This window comes from Halyomorpha halys, unplaced genomic scaffold (genome assembly GCF_000696795.3).
Source record: "Halyomorpha halys isolate HHAL.00 unplaced genomic scaffold, Hhal_1.1 Scaffold433.1, whole genome shotgun sequence".
In the NCBI taxonomy this organism is placed as follows: Eukaryota; Metazoa; Arthropoda; class Insecta; order Hemiptera; family Pentatomidae; genus Halyomorpha; species Halyomorpha halys.
This window is the reverse complement of record NW_027115152.1, coordinates 928,542-950,513: the sequence shown is the minus strand read 5'-3', so window position 1 is coordinate 950,513 and position 21,972 is coordinate 928,542. Positions and strand designations below refer to the sequence as shown.

Genomic DNA, 21,972 nt, shown 5'->3' with positions numbered 1-21,972 from the left:
CAATGATAAGAACAAAAAATAAGTAACAATGGTAAGAGTAAAAATTTGTTTACTTTTTTAAAAAAAAAAATTTCAAAATATTTACTCTTACCATTGTTACTTATTTTTATTCTTATCATTGTTTATTCAATTTTATTTTATATTGATACTATTTTACGTCTTTCTTCCTTTTATTTATATGTAATTTCTTATCACTATATTTTTACATAATATTTATCCTAGCTTAAATTGCTTTATTGTGTCTTATTGTTGCAATATTCTCAGTTTTTTTTTTGTATCTTTCTAGCTCTGAGGAAGCCCTGCAAAGGGGGCGAAACGTCGGAAAATAAATAGTTGTAAACTATTTTTGTTTCTCTTTTGGCCGCAACCCTGACCATCTTCTTATATAAAAATATCTTTACGTGGATATGTAATCCTGCCTTATTTATTCTTCTCGTTTTTATTATTTTTTTGGCTCTGAGATATCGACTCAAATCAAAGCAATAGATATTGAAAACCCTAAGCATTTATTTTAGATGTATATTCAAATATTCGAAATTTCAAAAACACATTTCTCTTGAAGTACCTTCAAGTTTATTTGAACGGCGTGCATTGTAATCTTTTGTATTCTTGGTCTTGACAAAGTTTATAATCGTTACTTGCACCTCAAGAAATTCTAAAATACATAAAGATTTTTATAAAATTTTACTTATCTATGTACCATTTTTTATGATCTGTTTTGTTGTTGTTGTTGTTGATCGTTGCTTAAAGGCGTAAAACCCTCTGGTCATCAACGCCTATGGCATGATAAAAGTAAAAAAAAAAAAAAAAAAAAAAAAAAAAAAAAAATAAATATCAAACAGACATAATAATAAAGAAATATTTAAAAAAGATGTTGTCTTATTAATAAACATGCATATTCGATAGTCCTAGCTTTAGGTTTGTGTGATTTATATTAAACTGATCTATATAATTTTAACCATAACGGAGGAAATCGGCAATAGAGGATTAGATCAAAAAACGATTCTTGAAATTCCACTCCCAGTTACCGACAGTTAAAGGAGCACAGTGACCTACAACTTGGGAAACCCAACCTCAAACCGAAGACTGACGTTATTATAGACGTCACTTCTCCTTTATTTATTTCTTCCCTACGTCCTTTTTTGAAATTAAGTTTTTTTTCCCCCATTAGAGGACAATTGTTTGTTGTGTTAGGCCTACTAGTGTCAATATTTTTGCAATTAAACTTACTTTTCTCTCTTATTAAAATTTATTATTTTTAATTATCTAATTTATCTTTAAGTTTTATTTATAACATTGTACACATTAAACCTATCAAGCCCACCAGGTATTCAATCTGGTATTAAATAAATAAATATTAGATTAGAGACAAAGAAAAGAATTTTCGCTGATTATGTTTGTAATTAAAATCGGTGCCATTATCCGATCCACAATCGGGCAGAGCCCGTGCAATGTGTTGAGAGTGATCGAAGAGGGTTCTTCCGTGCCACTCATGGTTCCTATTAAGTCCAGGTGCGTGATTCTCTGGTCAGTCCTGGCAGTAGGCACGCTTATTTAGGCAGTGTTCCTCAGTAATTACGTCGGGTCAAAGTGTCCTATAAATTATACAAATACTGTAGCAGGACCAATAGTTGATTTATGCTGTTTTGATTATCTGGCGATAAAAAAAAAAAAAAAAAAAAAAGCAGAACTGAAATCTGTGATGCAAAAAACTAAATCATTTTTATAATTTTTTTCAATTATAATAAACAAAATTATTATCATATTATCATCATATCATATTATTATGATATCATATCATATCATATCATATTATCATATTATTATTATCATTACGATCAAAAAACACATAAAATAAATTAAATTACAATACTAGAGATCTACTTCTGGGTAGCTTCTCTACATGCTGTATCATATCATTATGATCTTACTTAAAATTTGCTTGTTGTATTTTTTATACAGTTGTAAATATCAATTAATAAATAAATAAAAAAAATTACAATACAAAACAATTAATCAATTATAATAAAATAAGGTGGTATAGTCTAGGGATACACGATGGAATTAATGGAACATGAAGAGACCGTTCCGCTGGTATTGCTTCATGATGTAAGCCAGGACCTATAAAAAAAATTCCAAGGTTTTAAGATTTTTGGGAATAAAAACTTTAAAATTAAGAAAAATTATTACGATAATTAAATTAAAAATAAAATCGACAATTGTTGGATAACGTTTATGGACTTAAGCCCGTTTTCAAATCGATTATAGAATAATAAATTAAATTTGTCAACAATAATAAAACATTGTTTTATGAATATAACAACCTTTTTTAAAAAGAGGCTACCTTCAAACCGTTTTCATCATGGCATCAACCTCACGCACCCATGTGGCTTAGGAGAAAAAAAGAATTGATTAGAATCAATATAAGTATAGTTAAGTCCTAGACCTAGGAAAGGGGTAAGGAGCTTCAAGGCACAGGGGTTCAAATTCGACTGTGGCAGATAATTATTTATTCTGCTACTGTAGCCGTAAGTCAACCCTGTGACTTCGGGAATTGAATTTATTTGAGTCACTATTAATAATGTATGTTTGGGGGCTACTCGCTATCTTTTGTATAGTCCAAAATTCAAGGCCAAACTAATTTTAAAATTTATAATTTATAAATTACATATGCTTATTAATTTTAATTGGTATGACTGAACAAGTTGCTCTGTTTTAAGAGTGAAATGTATAGACATTTTGTCAATTATATTTTTTATTTGTACTTACTTTATGTAAGGAGCACCGTGAAAGTGTCAAGGCACTGCTGATTGCAAGGACCCTGGTTTGAATCCGGCAGTGGTTAATAATTAGGTTAATCTTTAAATGTAGCCACGTCATCCCTGTGGGTTCTGGAGCCCTCTTGGGGTCCACCAAGCCTCATAAAGTTAGGGAAAAATCTGGTAGTTAAGCGTGATAAAAAATCACCTCCTTGTACAACCGTTGTTCTAAAAATAGTACTTCCTTACTGGATTATCTGTGTAGGAAGTTTGGTAAGTCAATTCTTAAAAAATGTTTCTTCCAATTTAATGAAATTTCTTTATTAAAATTATCACTACATGGCACAACGTTTCGGGACCACTGTCCCATATTCATGCACCTTAAACCTATAACAATAAAACTATCATAACACAATGTTCATTTCTATTCATTATAGTTCACACAATTATATTTACCTCATAATTTCTTCTAAGAAATCATGTCACAATTTTTGCATCTTCACCTCTCCTTAGCACAGCCATTACTCTATATTTCTATACTTCCTTAGGAAATACTAAAGTCCTAATTTACTTTATGTGTCCGTGGCTATCTGATCTTCCCGTTACAGAAGCTCAGACAATAGAATTACACTTGTTCCGTTTTGTCAACAAAAAGTAGTAACGGCGATGCTCCAGGGATTTGTGTCCCCGCTAGCTCATCCGACTCACCCTAATAGCGGTTAGGAAAGCCCTCATCCCCCCAACAACACGAGCCAGATTGTTCTTTGCCGCAGTGACAATCGAAGCGATGATTCGAAATCCCAGCTCAATCCTAATTTGCGCGAGTCATTAGAACGCTCGTTGTGGGAACGGTCGCAGGCGGGAGATACTATCTCGGGGCTTAGCCATTGTAGAGGCAGACTACGCTTCGGCGACCCCGTCCGGCGATCGCTCGGGTATCGCACGACCAATCAGCTCTGTCTCTGTCAAATGATTCAATTCAACTAACCCTCTGCTACTGATCTAAAAGCCATCCTCAAACACTTCTAAAACTTATCTTCCAGTCATTAGGGTCCAAACGGATTATTTTTTTTTTTTGTTTTTTAATGATCTGTTTTGAATCGACTTGTTCTCTGTTTTAACATAAAGATCCAATAAACATGGCATAAAATAATTTACATCTCATTATTATATCTTGCTAAAACAAAATATATGGTTAGCAATAGAAACGCGAGCAATTCCGGTGATGTAGATATAGGAGGAAATGCGTTTGAACAGGTAGATAAGTTTAACTATTTAGGTTCTACGGTAACTAGAAAAAACGAAATTGATGAGGAAATAAAAGCTAGGTTGAAGGCGTGAAATGCTTGTTATTTTTCAATTTCGAAACTGCTTAGCTCGCACCCTCTATCGAAAAACTTAAAAATTAGAATTTACAAAACCATTATCCTTCCAGCTGTTCTTTGTAGATGTGAGACGTGGCCTCTTACACTAAGGGATGAACAGCGTCTTAGGGTTTTCGAAAATAAAGTATTACGCAAAATATTCGGACCAAAAAAGGATGAATTAACAGGAAAATTCAGAAGATTACACAACGCTGAATTAAGGGACCTGCACTCGGTAAATATAATTCAAGTGATAGCATTGCGACGTATAAGATGGGCGTGTAAGGTTGTAGGGCTTAGTAACGAGCGGATCCCTAAAAGTTAACACTGAACCAACGGGTAAACGTCCGAGGGGTAGACCAAAACGTAGATGGGAGGATTGTGTTAAAACAGATTTAGTGGAATTGGGTTTGGAGGGGCATCACTGGAAGGATGGATGCAGAGAGCGTTTGGTGGTATCGGCATCGAACCTTCGGGTTCGTTAAGCCTTTATTATTATTATATCTTGCTCTAATTATACTTTATAGTAAATTATGTTCCTTTATTTTAAGGGCTGGCAGACATATGTAAATCTTATGGCTCCTGAGATATATTTTTTCAAAAATCAAAAGTTTAATCCAAACAACAATAAATTAACATTTTGTGGCTTTATTTTGTCAAATATCATAAAAACTACTATCCCTACGAAGATTCTTGTCATACACTACTTATGTTACCTCTATTTTGAGTTCTGGCAGACATATGTAAGTCTTATGGTTCCTGATATATATTTTTCAAAAATCATAAAATGTTATCCAAACAACCAGAAATTAACATTTTGTGAATTTATTTAGTCAAATATCATAAAATCTACTACTCCAACAAAGATAAACGTTATAGATCACTGTATAGAACATTTAACTACCTTTAATTTAAATGCTAATAGACATCTGTTCATCGAATAGTTGAGATATAGATTTCTCAAAATATATTCACTAACTACTGATTTTTCAGTAAATGTTTTATGAAATGTTGCTTTTTAAAAAAACTATATTTCAAGTTTTGATCGTAAATAGATCTATTAGGGCTCATATTTTAGCAAATTTACTCTGCTTTAAATAATGTCCTCTTAGGTTTTCTAGAATTGTTTGTAATTTTAAAGATATAGAACTCCGAATGAAAAATTAATTTTTTTAACTTTTTGGAACAGCTATAATTTTTTATTCCCCCTGTCTATACTTGGCAGACTCATAAATTTTGTCTTGTAATTATACATACTTTTCATTAAAGTAATCAAAAATTGGGGTGAAATAATTGTATTTTTTTCTCCTCAGCTATTGTACTAAATTGGCCCGGTAATTTAAAGATCCGTTGAAAAGTTCACATTGGGAATTTGACTTGATTACAATTTTCTCGCTTTTTTTTTTTTTTTTTTATCGTAATAAAGAAACAAGGTAAATGTATTTTTTATTTAAAGTAGAAGTGATAAAAATCACTATGGTGCAATAGCAGTTCAAACAATAAAAGATAATAGCTCGCTTATTGGTACAAACAGAAAGCCGAGAGCTATTTACTTTGCGATCGGAATCATGTAAACACCGACCGTTCGATATGAGGCCGTGATAACGGATTGCTTCGTAATATCCACTAATAGAATGTCGTCCTAACTGGATTTTTCATTATTTGACAGGGCTGTCGTCCAATTGAAATCATGTCATCATGACGCTAAACAGGCAATTGGTGACGAAATCCAGTCAAACATAACGAGTCATTCATGTTCGTCACAGATTAATATGTATCACGTTTGACATTCAATCTGTTAAATTATAGTTTTAAATTATAGCAATATCATAAATCACGACTGATAAAACAATAGTTTATTATAAATAAAAGGTTACAGAGCTATAACAGTAAAATACATCAAACTAGAAACATTGTTAAACTTACCTAAAATAGAACAGAATAAAATTCCCTTTCCACAGTTTTTAATGAATCTAATAGTCAACTATTACAAGTAATTGAAGGGATTTTTTTTACAAAGTTATGATTATAAACAAAAAGCTAATCCTTTGAAAACAAAAAACAAACATTTCTTATAACCATAAATGGAATATGGTCTGTGTGCGGTCAAATTAAACTCAAATATTAATATTTTGTACTATTTTTATTTGAGCAAACGTTTAGCCCCACATTGCAGGGCTTCGTCAGAGCTGTTTTGACGGAAGTAAAAATCAAAGTGAAGTCTGACTTTGTCGTCATAACAGCCCTGACGAAGCATTGCAATGCGGGGCGAAACGTTGGCTCAAATAAAAATGTTACTATATTAGCAATCTTCCAGCATTTCTTATAATCTTCTTATGATAGCTTAACTAAAAAAGTACTTGAAAGTACTTGCTGCTAAAAGTACTTGAAAGTAGGTAGAGTACAGTTACTTAAATAATGAATTTAATTTACATATTACTTATATACATATATATATGTCTGCCAGCAAAATAAAGGTAACATAATTTACTCTAAAGTAGTGTATGACAAGAATCATCGTAGGGATAGTAGTTTTATGGTATTAGCATATGAATATACATTCTGCACATGAAATTTTGTTCGAACTTATGATTGTAATTTTTATGATATTTCACAAAATAAATTCATAAAATGTTAATTTCTAGTTGTTTGGATAAAATATTTGATTTTTGAAAAAAAATATCTCAGGAACCATAAGATTTACATATGTCTGCTAGCACTCAAAATAAAGGTAACATAATTTACTATAAAGTAGTTTAAGACAAGTATCTTCGTAGGGATAGTAGTTTTATGGTATTAGCATATGAATATACATCCTCCACATGAAATTTTGTTCGAATAACTATAAATTCATTTATTTTAGCAAATATCATAAAACCTACTACTCCTACGTCACAGACTACATTTTATCTCATTAAACTAGCTTTAATTTGAGTGCTAATAGACATCTGTACGTCGAACGGCTGTTGAGATATAGATTTCTCAAAATAAATTCAATGATTTCTGAGTGCATTTTTTATGAAATGTTGCTTTTTAAAAAGCTATATCTCGGGAACTATTGAACGTAAATAGTGTTGGCTCAAATAAAAATGTTACTATATCAGCAATCTTCCAGCATTTCTTATAACCTTCTTATGATAGCTTAACATTAGTTTCTAATGATATGTAAATATCATATATAAATACACAGAACCTTCTTCGTACCCTATATAGATATGTTCTTCTTCAACCACGTTCAAGATCGTATAAGTTCTTTAATTTCTATTTTGAGTTAAATATTATAAATATTATTAACACACACAATTTTGATCCAATATACTCTCAACTTTTATTTTCAAAAACTCTCCAACGTTTTGGCCCTTAGGCCATTTTCAAGGATTTCATTTCAACCTATAAACATTTTTGTTTTTATATTTATTACATTATTTTTTTAACAACATACTGATATTTAAGGTATAGCCAAAAGTATCAGTATGTTGTAAAGGAAAAATGTAATTAATATAAAAACAAAAATTTTTATAGGTTGCCTCCTTGAAAATGGCCTGAGGGCCGAAACGTTGGAGAGTTTTTGAAAATTAAAGTTGAGAGTATATTGGATCAAAATTGTGTTAATAATGAAATAAACCACTCTCAAAGAATCATTATAATAAATCATTAATCCATTATAAATATTTTCAGAAACCTTCTCTGTGGTGGTTTGGTGGCAGGGTACCCCCAAATCTGCAGGCTCTGCTCTTCGCCCAGCCAGCACGACCAGTGTCTACCCGAACCAGCTCCTCCGGTAGTACAGGAAACCAGGGAGCTGCCTGTTAAATAGATAATGAATTAACTTAATTATATATTGAATAATGCGTTTGTTATTATTTAAATATTTTAACTGTAAATTTATTTAAGTAGCATATTTGTATAATATAATTTTTCTTAGATAACAGAAATATATTTAAGAAATGAGTAATTATGTGTTTATAGTTGACCGTTGACTAATATGAGGAGATGTTTGGAGGGGGGGGGGAGTGCTGTCAGTAAAACATACACAAATAAACTAAAACTTATTTATTTCTGCCGACGTTTCAACCTGAATTTCAGGCCTTAATCAGTGCTAGAAAAAAACACATACACAAAAAAACCCACATAATAACCATATTTTTTGTTTTTTAGAGTTATGGTTCTAATCTCGTTTTTGAGGGTTTTTTCCAGCCTTGATGAAGGTGTGAAATTCCAGCCGAAACATAGGCACAAATAAATATGTTTTTTTTTATTTGTATATTTTTTACTGGCTGCAGCCCCGACCATCTTCTCATAAAAAATGAGTAGTTGTACCTTGTGTATTTTTCTTGCATACAATATGTACCTTTGGATCATTCATAATTTTCATTTTTTTTTATAAAACACCAAATTATATTTCAACACTATTAGGAACTTTTGTTGTATCACTTTGTTGAAATTAGATGTATTTTTTTTTTTCGTAAAACATAGCTTAATTATCAATTTTTTTTCATAACCCCTATTTCAAAATTTTTTTGTTATTAACTTAAGTATATATATATACCAATATATATTTTGATATCTACACTGTCTTCTTCTTCAGTAGTTGCCTACATTTTAAGGAGTTAATGAGTTTGTAATTATATTGCAGTGGGCATTCTTTGAATTTTATAATGTTCTGGGGAACACATTGCTTTTGAAATGTATTAAACTAAACCCAAAAATTTAATACCTAAATACTTTTTTTTTATGGATATTTTATTAAATTAAACTAATTTAATATTATATTAAATATTTTTTATGGAAATGTAAAGTGAGTGTATATATATAGAAAATGAATTTTTCCTAATTTTTTGATCTCTGGTTTTTATTGTTATTTTTAAGAATTTTTTTTTCCGATTTGTTTATCTCTAGGTTTAAAAACATGCGTATTTTTGTCACAATGTTGTTATTTTTATGTTAAAAATTCGATTCCAAATTCGGGTTTGTTCATTAATATTCATTCTGTGATTAATTTAAATAATATTAATTCGAAACGACATCCATTGATAGTTAATATTTATGAACAGTTATGACTTACTTACAAATGCGTTTTATGCAGTAGGAGAAATTTATTAAAATTTTTATTTTTTCGTAAAATCAATGAGGAATGCGTGAAAATCAAATATTAAATTATATTTATTTACTTTATTACTTTATTTATTACATGTAATATGTCCAACGTTTCGGTCTATCCGGTGATCATCAAGGACAATCTTAACTTTATTATCACAGCCTCACATTGATTTATAAACTTTGCAGGTTATGCCTAAGTCATTTTAACACAGTTAAAATAATCATAATGTTAAATAAAATATAACATTTAAACAATTTCTATTATTCACAATTTTTGTATTTTCCTTATCACAACACCATTATATTATATGATAAGTTAATGATAGTAAAATACAAAATTGTGGAGAATAGAAATTATTATTAAATGTTATAGCAACTAATACAGGTTTATTTTCACTTTGTTAAATCGACTTGCAAAGATTTATAAATCAATTTGAAGTTGTGATTCTAAAATTAAGATCAAGTGATAAGTAATTAAAAATTGGCAATAATCTTAAGATGATTAAAATCTGCTAATAATAATATTAATAATAATAAAATAATATTAATATCAGCTTTTATTCAGAGTTCCAAAAAAGAAATTATACTGAAATAAAATCAGTAACAAGTATATACGGTGCCCTCAGATGATATACTTTAACCTTTTATGAAGTCGTCGTTCGTATATTTCTTTTTGTAATGTAATAGAGAATTTTTAATATTATAATATTTTTTATTATTAACAATAATATGAGAATATATAGAATTAATAGAAATAATATAGTAATAGGAAATTTAATAAACCTAAAACGAAAAATATTATATATTATGTTTTGATTTTAAATATATGTTCGTCTCATGTTTGAAATATGTTTAAAATGTATTAATTTTTACAAATAAAAAATAACAAACATGGATTGAGGAGTCTTCTGGCAAAACTTAATATATCCACTTCTCAAAACTAAATCTTTTTTGCCAAATAAAAATTCAAGAGGTAAAACTGATTGATTAATTTCAAAATATAAATTTACTTTGATATTAATTTAAAAATAATTTAACAAAAATGGATATATTGCCTTTAATAGAAAACTCTTCAATTGTTAATAACGTTGTATAAAGAGGTCATATTGTCTATAATTAATTAACACTTATATTTAAAAATGTCTTTTAATTTTATGTTGAGCCAATAGTACTTGTATGTATAAAAAAACTAGTCAGTAGCATTTAGCATTAAGCAAATATATTATTTATGCTAAATATGTTGTTTTAATGTAAATAAAAGTTTAATTTAAATACTTTATTGTGTTTTGTTTACTTCATCCCGTAAGCGTCATATTCAATTAAAATTCAAAATATGTTATCCTCCCAAAGATGAATTAGGTAGGACAGAACTGTTACCTAAACTGGGAGCCTCAATAAAGATGTTACTCCTGACAGGTAAACTATGTGCTGGTATTAAAATATTTGTGGGTTGGAAATGATAATTAATTAAAAATAAAAATATGGTAAAATGAAGCAGACATGAATAAATAAATGAATCAATAATTTTAAACATGTATATATTAATAAAAATAAATAAATAATATGAAAATGATAGAACATATTAATGTTTTATAGAAAAAAAAAGAACACAAAAAAATAATTTACATTTTTTTTATCTTTCTTGAAATTTATGTATGTAATGATACATCCAGTAAATTTGGTGTAAGTTTATAATGGAGTGATTCAGGCATGTAGAGAAACTACTCATTGGTAGCAATCTACTGACGTTATTATATTAGAAGGTCTGGTGGTCGTATTCTTTTCAGTCGGCTCAGAGGATTGTCAGAAATGGAAGAAGATGTAAGATTAGAAACCTATGTGTTTGGGTGGTTATTTTATCTGGTTCGGGCTAGATCGGTTACATATGGAACAATTAGGTCTTTATGTATGATTTTATTTGTACCAAAGTAAGGAGCATTGAGGATTTTAGGAAGAATTTTGGGATTGTAAGGATTGGATACGAGAGGAATTCGAAGGATTAGTGGAGCCCCAAAGCTCATGTCCAGATTGGCCTTATTATTGTCATGTAGACCAGTTTTTTGTAATGAATTGGAGGTTCAGACCGTTTGTATAATAAGTGCTGTGATAATCAAAATCGACGTGCAGTTTCCTGTCTTTTCATTCTTAGAATGAAAAAATAAATAAATAAATAGAAATTACAGAAAATTTCATACATATATATGTATAAGATATGTGCAATGAACACAGAATTATTTATACATAATGTATCTTGCCTCCGTCCAACTGGGAACTAAGGGAGATGTTCAGTTGCAAAGGCTGGGACGACGAGAGTATATCTGTATTGTGGCCTGGCCAAATATACACTAGTATATACAATATATTCTATATACTAATATAGAACAAGAAGAACATTATTAGAGATCTGCAGTATAAACATTCCCGAGTGTATCATAGCAATGTTTATAACTAGAGCTCACAAAAGTTTGCTGTAGATCAATGCACGTAAAATAAATTGTCGCTTACACAGGACCTGACATGAAATAAAATTAATAAATTAATTACAAATACAATTGAATTTATTTTACAAATGAAAACTTATTTATAGGTATTAGTTTAAATCAAATTAATTTTAGATATAAAAAAATACAAATGTTTAATGTTACTTCAACAAGAACTATTAACTATAATGTATAGATGAACATGGACACGGGGGCCGACGTTTCGGCCTAAATTTTAGGGTTGACTTGATGGCGGTTACGAGTAAGACTTGGTGTTCCAATGAATCTGTTAGTGCAGGCATGTTCTATTCGCTTGCGATTAAGTTACTATCATCTGATTTTTTTAAAAATCATATTTACTGATTTCAACGAAGATATTTATTATATATTCCAATATAATTCCAAAAAAAAAAAATTAATGAACAATTTACTGTGGATTCAAAAGGGTTCTAGACGAAAAATCCGTTTTCAGATCATTTATGATTCCGTCACTAAATCATTTCTGGTTTATTATTTCTATATGTTATATTTGGCACCGACTAATAAATGTTGTCATCTGGTTGGTCCATATTTGATATATTTTTCAGAAGAAATAAATAAATAATAATAAAAAAATGATACGAAAAGTAAATTAGTTTCCTAAGTGCTGCCATCTCTTGAAAAAAAAATCACTAAAATTCGGTATATTTACTTTCAAGTAAATAAGTGTCCGTAAGTGTTACTTAACCTTAACCCTTATCTACATCGACGTAACTGAGTGATGAAGACGTAAATTTAGGCCGAAACGTCGGCACAAATGAAATAAGTAGCTACGTTAACAACTGGTACTATAATCTCAAATATATATATGACTGAGATAGACTACTGCAAAGAGTCTTCTAATCTCTGTCAAGGATACTTAAATCACGAAAAATCTCTAAAAATTCAAAACTAAGGTTGTACAATGCCATGTGATAAAGCTCTGATAAATGGCAACGAGACATGGTCTCTAGCAGATATCCTAGAAAGTAGAATCGAGTGATTTGAACGGAAAGCCATTTGTACAATTATCTATATATCTATAAGGGATCTGAGGAGGAGAAAAGCAAACAGTGAACTACTTGCTGAGACTGGTCAGTTAATATGATATGAAGGCAAGGAGGTTAAAATGGACGAGATATTTGGCTCGAAGCAATCCATCAGAACGACTATATAGAACAGTGAATGGTCTGCTATAGTTGGCAAGAGACCTCGTGGTAGGCCAAAAACAAATGTATAGACAGAATGAACAAAGATGCGAAAAAGCTGTATGCAGCAAACTGGAAAGCAGTAGCCCAAGATAGACAAGTGTGGAGAAGGCTTGTTTGGTCTGCCAAAGATCTACAGGGTCTACAGAGCCAACAGATAAAAACATTAATGTTATTATTATAAAAATATTATATTTTTATTACATTAGTATTATTACCCTAGTTCAATGTCGCCTTACGGACAGCTGACATTAATTTAATATACAGTATCAATTATTTAGAATAGACAATGTTAGCAAAGCCAAATAAAATTATATCTAATTGCATGCTTTTATTCTTGTATTTTTTTTTCTTTCTGATACTTTTGTCATTTTCTCAGGGTCAGGGGTTCAGTACTTTGTAAGGAAACAATGTCATTAGACAAACGGTTGTGCCAGGAGGAGATTTGATCAAAATCACGCTCGACCACCAGATTTTTCCTTAATTAAGAGTATCCACATTATGATACTGGGTAGAACTCCGAGAACACCTGTCCAACAGGGTTGACTCAGGGCTACAGTTACAGAATCAATAATTATCTGTAACATCTAGTAGCACAGTACCTTGAGCCACTGAGCCACTCCGCTCCCTTTCCCCTTGCTATATATTTCATATATAGGAAAATCAAAGTAAAAATATATCAGGTAAAGATATGGAAGGATTATTCTCAAATAATTCCTAGTACAAAAGAAATATCTTCATGTTGGCCCGAGTCACAAATTATAGTTCAAGAATTATTCCTCAATTTAATGTTAGTTTCTGCTTTTTGGTTTTTAAAATTTTGTATTGTTCCACAAGAATGTTTGAGTTATAATAATCGGTCATAAACTGTTTAATAGAGTGGCTAATCCAGAGTACACCTGTTCCATGGATTGAAGGGGATAAAGGATTCCGTGAGCGTGCAAATTGTTCGGGGGAGGGTTGATAGAGTTTTTAAGAGGGTTAAAGATAACAATAGACGTTTACAGAGCTCGTATGTGGGGGCCTTTGTGTTGTCTTCATGCTCCTCATCACATCTTCTTCCGACCTGGCTAATGTTCCTGCTACGAACAATACCATAAAGGTAATTCCGAGAGTTTTCGCACGAACATAGGCATTATCCCAACGGAAAACTACATAGGATTTATTAACAATACAGAGAACACGAAGAGATGAAAAAAACAGCCAAGTTTGAACAATATTAAAAATTGGCAGTTACAGATAACGGTTACTTTCATAAAAACTTGATATTTCTCAAATAACGGGTTTATATTGTATCCTTTTTTATTAAGACTATATGTCTGCCAACACTCAAAACAAAAGAAATTTAACTTACTATAAAGTAGTTTATGACACTTATCTTCGTATGGGTAGTAGTTTTTATGATATTCACATATGAATATAAATTTGGCAAATAAAAATTTGTCCGAACAACTAGAAATCAATTTATTTTAGCAAATTTCATGTAAACTATTACTCCTACGAAGAAAAACACCGTAAACTACTTTATAGCTCATTAAACTAGCTGTAATTTGAGTGCTAATAGACATCTGCATGTCAAATAGTTTTTGAGAATTTTTCAAAATAAATTCACTAACTACTGATCTTTCAGTACGTCCCATACAACATTTTTCTGAAACGTTGCTTTTTAAAAAGCTATATCTCGAAAAATATTTAACCTAAATAACTCTATTAGGGCTCATATTTTAGCAAATTTGCTATTCTTTAAATGACGTTCTCTTAGGTTTTCTTGTGTTGTTCCTACTTTTGAAGATACAGAGCTCCGAATGAAAATTTTTTTTTTTATCGCTTTGAAACAGTCGCCATTTTTTATTCCCCTATCTACCTATACTTGGTAGACTCATCAATTTTTACTATTAATTCTACATAGTTTTCATTAAAGTAATCAAAAATTGGGATGAGCTAACTGCCTTTTTTCTCCTCTTGGGCTCTTGTACTAATTGGGGTTTCTATATATGCTCGGTCATTAATTTATTTAATGAGGTATGGAATCCAATAGTTAAAAAATGTACACAAAAATTTTGACAGTTTATATAATACCCGATAATATTAATATAATAATAATGTATCAATGTTTGGGTGTAGGTCCGAGAGCGCCCAGTTCGGAACTTTGTGGGTTCGATTCCCACCTGAGGAAGTTAATATTTATTTCTTAGCGTCAGATACCAATACTAAAACCAAGTATGATTATGATACATTGGGCAATTAGTGAGTGAGTGAAATAAATTGTTTAAATGCTGATTTCCATGAAAACCTACAAAGCATTTATGTATTTACAAAATACATACGGATACTTATTTATTTATTTTGTTTTATTTATTTATTCAAAAGTACGGTATGGTCCGATCAAATTACTTCATCTATAGATCGGTGCAAAAATAACTTACAGAAATAATAGATATAAGTGAAATGAATAAATATAAACTATAATGACTGGTTTTTGCAGTGGTCTCTTGCCGACTATACTGGCATTCATTCTTGTGTAGAGGTATCATGATGAATTGCTTCCAGCCTCATGTCTCGCCCATCTTAACCTCCTTGCCTTCATAGCAACTTCAACTAAATACAATATGCTTAATGAAAATAAAGTAAAAATAAATAAAAAATAATGGAAAGAACTTATGAAATAAATAATAATGGTATGAATTTACAATCAATAAATTAATCATAATGAGCTAATGAATTCGGAATAAGTATGGAGTTAACTTGATTTAAAATAACAATACAATATAAAAATTAATAAATATAATATTATACAATATACAAATGTCCCAAACGTTGCCAGGGGTGCCGCGAGTAAATGTTTTCTTCTCAAATTATTACAAAACAAAGAAAAATTAAACATAAATAGCTTAAAAATTAAAAGATAAATTAATAAAAAAGTACTCAACTAAAGCCAAGGTCACAATATTCCTAATAACTGACACCCAAGTCTTCTTCGCCCAAAATGGGTGCTACGACATCCTGGGGTGCCACGAGCGTTTGCCAGGGGTTCCTCAAGCAAATTTCACCTTCTCAAAGAATTTTAAAAAAACTAAATTAAATTAAAACTGAAAATATACGGTGCTTTCCAGCATTTTCTTTGAACTTTTTGTTTTGTTTTTCTTACATTCTCAATCGTTCTGAGCATAATTATGGCAACAATGTTTGGAAACCGTTGGTCTACGGCATAAGAGGAATTTATTAATTTATAATTTCATAAGTTATTATATTTAATTACCTTATTAAATTAATGATTTCACGTTTGTAACTATTGATCAATAAGTCAGTAGCTGAGATGTATAAGTTAAAATTTATAATTATTACGTTTATAACTCAAGTAAAGAGGGATATATATAGATGTGCCACCATTTTTACCATCCGATTCTGTTTTGAATGAATCATATTAAGAATTTCGATTCAGAAACATCATTACGAAGAAACCATATTTTTTTCTCTCTCACTCTCTTTTTTCAGGATTTAAAGATTGGACTTAGCCCAGCCAAGGGTAAGCTGTAAGAATAAACTTCCCTTACGAGAAATATTGCGAGATGAAGAAGATTCTCCCATTGTTCGCCGGACTCACGGATGACCGCAACTCATCAAGAAGCAATCCCCAAGAACTGGGGAATAAAGAGCTGTATAAGTAGCCAACGGTGGTAGGGCAATCACACTCAACCTTCTTGGTCCAGGTTCTAATCTCGCTCTCTATTGTCTTCTTTCTTAAGAACTTCACAGTTAAGTTGATATAGCTCCCATCGACTATAATTGAAGCTGTTTTCTATAGAGAACGTGAATTAAAAAAAAAGAAAAAGTTTTTTGAAGAATTCTCATCGCACTTACTTTTAATTAGACATTTTCCTTATTAAAGATAGAGAGAAAAAATATAAATAGTTTATTAACAGGAAGCAATGCTGCCTAAATAAAGCGAGTTGCAATAACACACAGAATACTAATCTAACCATATAACACAATATAAAAAAATAACCAGTAAAAGCAATATACGTTGGTACAAATTTACAACACTTTTTTTAATAATAAATAACATTAAATTTGTAAATTTTTTTTGTTTTTATTTCTTTTTTCTTTGTATTTTTTTCTTTTTGTTTTGTTTTGTTATTAACACAATATATTTATTTTATTTGTATTATAATATTACTTAAGACTAATGATTTGTTAGAGGATTTATTTTTTTATTTATTATTAATTTATATTTTTTTCTTAGTCTTCTTATTTATTTATTTATTTTTTTTATATTATTATTCTACCTCTGCTATTTTCGATTTTCTTTTATACTTGTAAATATGTATATAAACAATAATTGTTCCTTTTTTGTTAATTTTTTTAGTCCATCTGTGTTTGATTCTTTTTCATTTATATTATTAGAAGTTAGTCACGCTCCGATTTATGAGACATTATAAGATTTTGTTTTGTTTTTTTACTTTAGTTTCTGTTAACTATTGTTTTTTGTTTGTTTTTTTCTCCAATTTATTATTTTAATTATATTTTACGATCTTTATTATTTTTAATTTTGTAGTATACTATTACTTATTTATTTATTTAATACCAGATCGGCTTGATGGGCCTTACATGGTTAATTTAAGAGGTACATTTTTATTTTTACAATGGATTAGGGGGGGTATAGACTCATACAAAAGACACCTGCTAACTATATACAATGCTATAAATTAAAAAAAAAATTAAGGTAAAATAAATTAATTAAAATAATAATTCTTAAAAAAAGATAAAAGTAAAGTTTATAACAAAAATAAGGACATTTACGGATTTAACAAAATAAATAATTTACTTCTAATCGAAAAAAAGAAAGTGAATACTCTAAGGCACTAACGCCTCTTGTCGATGCCTGTAATATTATTCTAAAGGGACCAGTCCCAGAATAAATAAAGAATATTTATTTTTATTAACCCATTCTAATATCTCTCATATTTCTGTTTTCTGGTGATCTGTCACAAATATTGAATTTACTACAAAAGTTTTATTTTAAATTTATGGACTAATTCGAAATTGATACTTCCAGTGAGAACACATAAAGAAATAATAAGAAAACGTTGTAAATAAATAAAATGTAGAAACAAATTAAAATAAAATAACAATATGTAATAATGTTTACACCAAATAAAAAGGCTAAAAACCAATAAATAACTTTAAAATAAATTAATTAATTAAAAAGAGATAAAAGGAGTTTAAAATAAATAAATAAGATTAAAATAAGTTAAAGATAAACAATATCCCCAATGCTGACACCTAAGTCATATAAAAAGCTCCTAGCACTATTTAGAATTGTTCCGCGAGATTTGAACCAGAGGCCTCTCACCGTGAATTCTCTCTCTCCGAAAGTATGGCGGAATTTTCCTTTAGGAAAGGGATGCATTTGTCATAGATTTTATTTTTATTTTCCTTTCCGATCCACCCGCCTGATCGAGGTCATTCTCGCACCTTGAATCCTAGACCAGAGCTTCTTAGAGAACGCGGCTTTATTTGCGTATCTCGTCGATAAACTAGACCTCGTCTAAGCAGGTGCACTATTTTTCTCTATGGTGATTTATAAATAGGATAATAAAACTTTAATCCTGTGATGTGATGATAAGGGGCATCAAAAACTTCCAAAAAGTATTCATAAGGCCCATATCGTCAAATTACTTACTAGGCCACATTGCACAATGGTGAAAATAAGTTATTTAGGTGAAAAAAAAATTTAACATACCTGTCCCACAGGAAATATTACACTGATGGAAAAATTCCAATAAACATAGATCCGCAAAAAAATTAATTATACCTGAAGATACAGTGCATTTTTCTTAAGATAGTAAAAATATTTCAAATAAGTAAAAAAATAATAGTACTAAATGTTTTGTCAGTAGATGTCTTCTAAACACAACCAATCTCATGTCTAAAAACTATTAATTTTTTCAAATAATATTCTTAGTGAAATATTACACTAAGTTTTCTGTTGTGTCCGGGTGCCTATGTATTTTATTCTGTAAATTAAAAGACACTTTTTGGTTGCTTTATTTTGAAGTAGTATTGTTGTTGATGATAATATGACATCAAAATATTAGAGGCTCTTAAGTGAACTTTTTTTTTTGTATGATTTTCCATTGCAATCAATGACAGCTATACAAAACTTGAATAAAATATTTTTTTTTTTAATTTTAAGTCAGTAAACATACCCCGGATAATTTTCAGTTGATATTTACCAAATGCAACTGACCACAACTCTTAAATCTATTTTTACCTTCAATTACCTATATAAGAAATATATAGTAAGGGAAAGCGATCGTGCAAAATTTTGAAATGGAGTTTTCAACAGAAATGGTGATTTTGAGGTTCCCTGAGCAATAAAACTGTTCACTCAAATTGTTCTGTTTATCTGTATGTCAAGCTCTAACTCAGTCTAGCTCAAAAACAAAAGTTGTAAAAGCTGAAATTACATATTTATTGCAAGTATATGCCTGGGATGAGACAACTACTTTATCGACAAAATCTAAAAACCAGAAGTGTCACTTTGTTGAATCAAAATTTAAATTATATTTTAATCTTCTCAAAAACAGTGCCAAGAATTTTGGTTATACTGAGCATGTCAATGTAGAATTAAATGGTCTATAATGTTTGCTAGATTTTGTCCTCATTACATTTGTCTGACAGGGCTTAAATAATGATTTTTTTTCTAATTCCAGAGGTGCAAACATCTTATTAAAACAACGTTAAGGCCTAACTCTCCTGGTTTAAATGAATCCTACAAAATGGGACGAAACGTTGGTTACTTATAAATAGTTTTTTCTGCTACATTGTGTATGTATACTACCTGGAACATCTTCCTAAATGTGTACTTAAATATATTGTAGCTTTTGTATAAATGGTCTTTTGTCCTTCTAAAATCATATATATAAATATAATGTATGTAAATGTTACAAATATGTTTTAAGTTAGTTCTAAAAGTTATGGATTTATTTTATTTCACAATTTTTTTTTTAAAGTCTTAAATAGTAACAAAAATACTGCTTTCTACTAACAATTTTTTTTTTCTTAAAACAATCTTTATCTATATCTAATACTGGGGGTCCAAACATCTTTTTAAAACATTATGGAGCCCAAAGACAGATATCATCTAGTTGTAGAGTTTGTGGAAAATGTAATCCTTTTTTAATGACCTATCATAATATAAAAATTCAAACATTAACATGAATAAATATATACCCAGATTTAATTTATTAACTAATAAGTTTCTTATGTGCTGTATAAAATAACTGAAACCTGTACCAATGGAAGTATTATATAATATTTGTTTGTAAAGGTAATAAATATTATAACAACAAATGTATATCCAGAGAATAATTATTAATAATTTAGTTTTAGATTCTTATAGTTTGCTTTATTCCTTTTTTTTTGCATAAAACTTTTATGTTCTTACAGTTTTATCATATTTTACAATGTTTGTATCTTGTTTTCGTCTGGGACGAAACATTGGCTTCTGATAATTTTTTTTTTCTGCTACTTTAGGTATGTTTTTTTACTACCAGCTAGATCATCTTCCCTCAACTTTATATAAGAAATATATACTACTTATTTTGAAAATGACTATTTCAAACAGTAAAATCATTTTGAAAAAAAAAACTAAAATATTGTAGCTTTTGTATAAAAGGTCCTTTACCCTTTTAAAATCAAATATGTATAAATAAATCTTACAAATATGTTTTCAGTTAGCTCTAAAAATTATGGATTTATTTTATTTCACGATTTTCCTTTTAATTTCTTAAATAGTAACAAAAAATACAGATAATTGCTTTCTAAAAATAATTTTTTTTCTTAAAACAATCTTTATCTATGTCTAATGCTGGGGGTGCAAAGATCTTTTAAAAACATCATGAAGGCCTAATTCTCATGGCTCATATAAACATTATCTATTTTTTCATAATGAAGCTAAATCAAAATATATTATTTAAATAATCATTAATAAATAATATCAAATTTTATTTGTAATTATGGAAATACCCTTTATGTCAATACAACACACACAATCACATAAAAACGATGATCTATAAATAAATTAAAATTTATGTCTTTATATCTAATATTTTTTTAATTACCACACACACTACGATATTATGGAATTTCAATAATTGTCAATAGAGAATTTGAGGCTAATTAAAATAATGGTTTAAGTAACTTCCTAGAGAGCGCAGCACAAATCAAGGCAGACAGAATAATAGTTCTAACTATAACCGCAAGAGGCCAGCACTAACCAGATTGAGATTTATGAAGTAAAATACAAGCTTGAGAAGTCTTTGTTTTGAAATTAAGGAATCGAAATCTTAGTCTGAACCAAAATTATAGTCTTCTGATTTTTAAATTTAAATTAAGTAAATGTTCTGTTATTGTTCACTCTGTGCCTCAGATATTATGTAATATTCAACATTGCATTGTTCAGTTTCTTTTAAAATGCAGTCTTTTGTATTTGTAAATTAAGTCAAATTTATCAATGTGGGAAAAAATATTGAAAATTTATAAAATAATAGAATAAATAAAATATTGTTTTCCTTTTGTATTAATATTCACTATCATAGTACATAAATTGTTACCTTACATAGCAGAAATTAATATTGAGTGAATTCCAAAGAGTAGGTTGGAAGTCCTGAAGTTTAAGTTAATATCAGTTCATTTAAAGTATATTTTGTATGTTTTCTTTAATAGTAGTACATTTGACATATAAAAGATGGTAGCATAGATTGGGTTTATTTTCTTTATTGTGATGTTACTCTACAGACTATTTCAAAGCTAGTAAAACTATCAGAAATTCATATAGTCTATGATACAATTTTTGGAATACGTCAAATAATAAATTTAACTATTTATTGGCAGATATGTAGCTAATAAAGCAAGCCAGCAATGTAACATTAAAATTTTCGTGGAACCTCACTCATACAATACAAAAACATTTGTAAATATATGTAAGAGCTAAAAACTATATTTGCTTTTAAAATATTAATACTGTCACCTTATTTCA

General features: G+C 29.3%; 1 protein-coding gene across 1 annotated transcript in view; it reads left to right on the top strand.

The window, feature by feature from the left end:
* LOC106682637 (homeobox protein rough) overlaps positions 1–7,940 on the top strand; it is a 27,650-nt gene extending 19,710 nt beyond the window's left edge. The window contains exon 3 of the mRNA XM_014423591.1: positions 7,802–7,940. Coding sequence (XP_014279077.1) covers positions 7,802–7,940 — 139 coding nt within the window. The remainder of the gene's footprint in view (positions 1–7,801) is intronic.
* Positions 7,941–21,972: the final 14,032 nt, after the last annotated feature.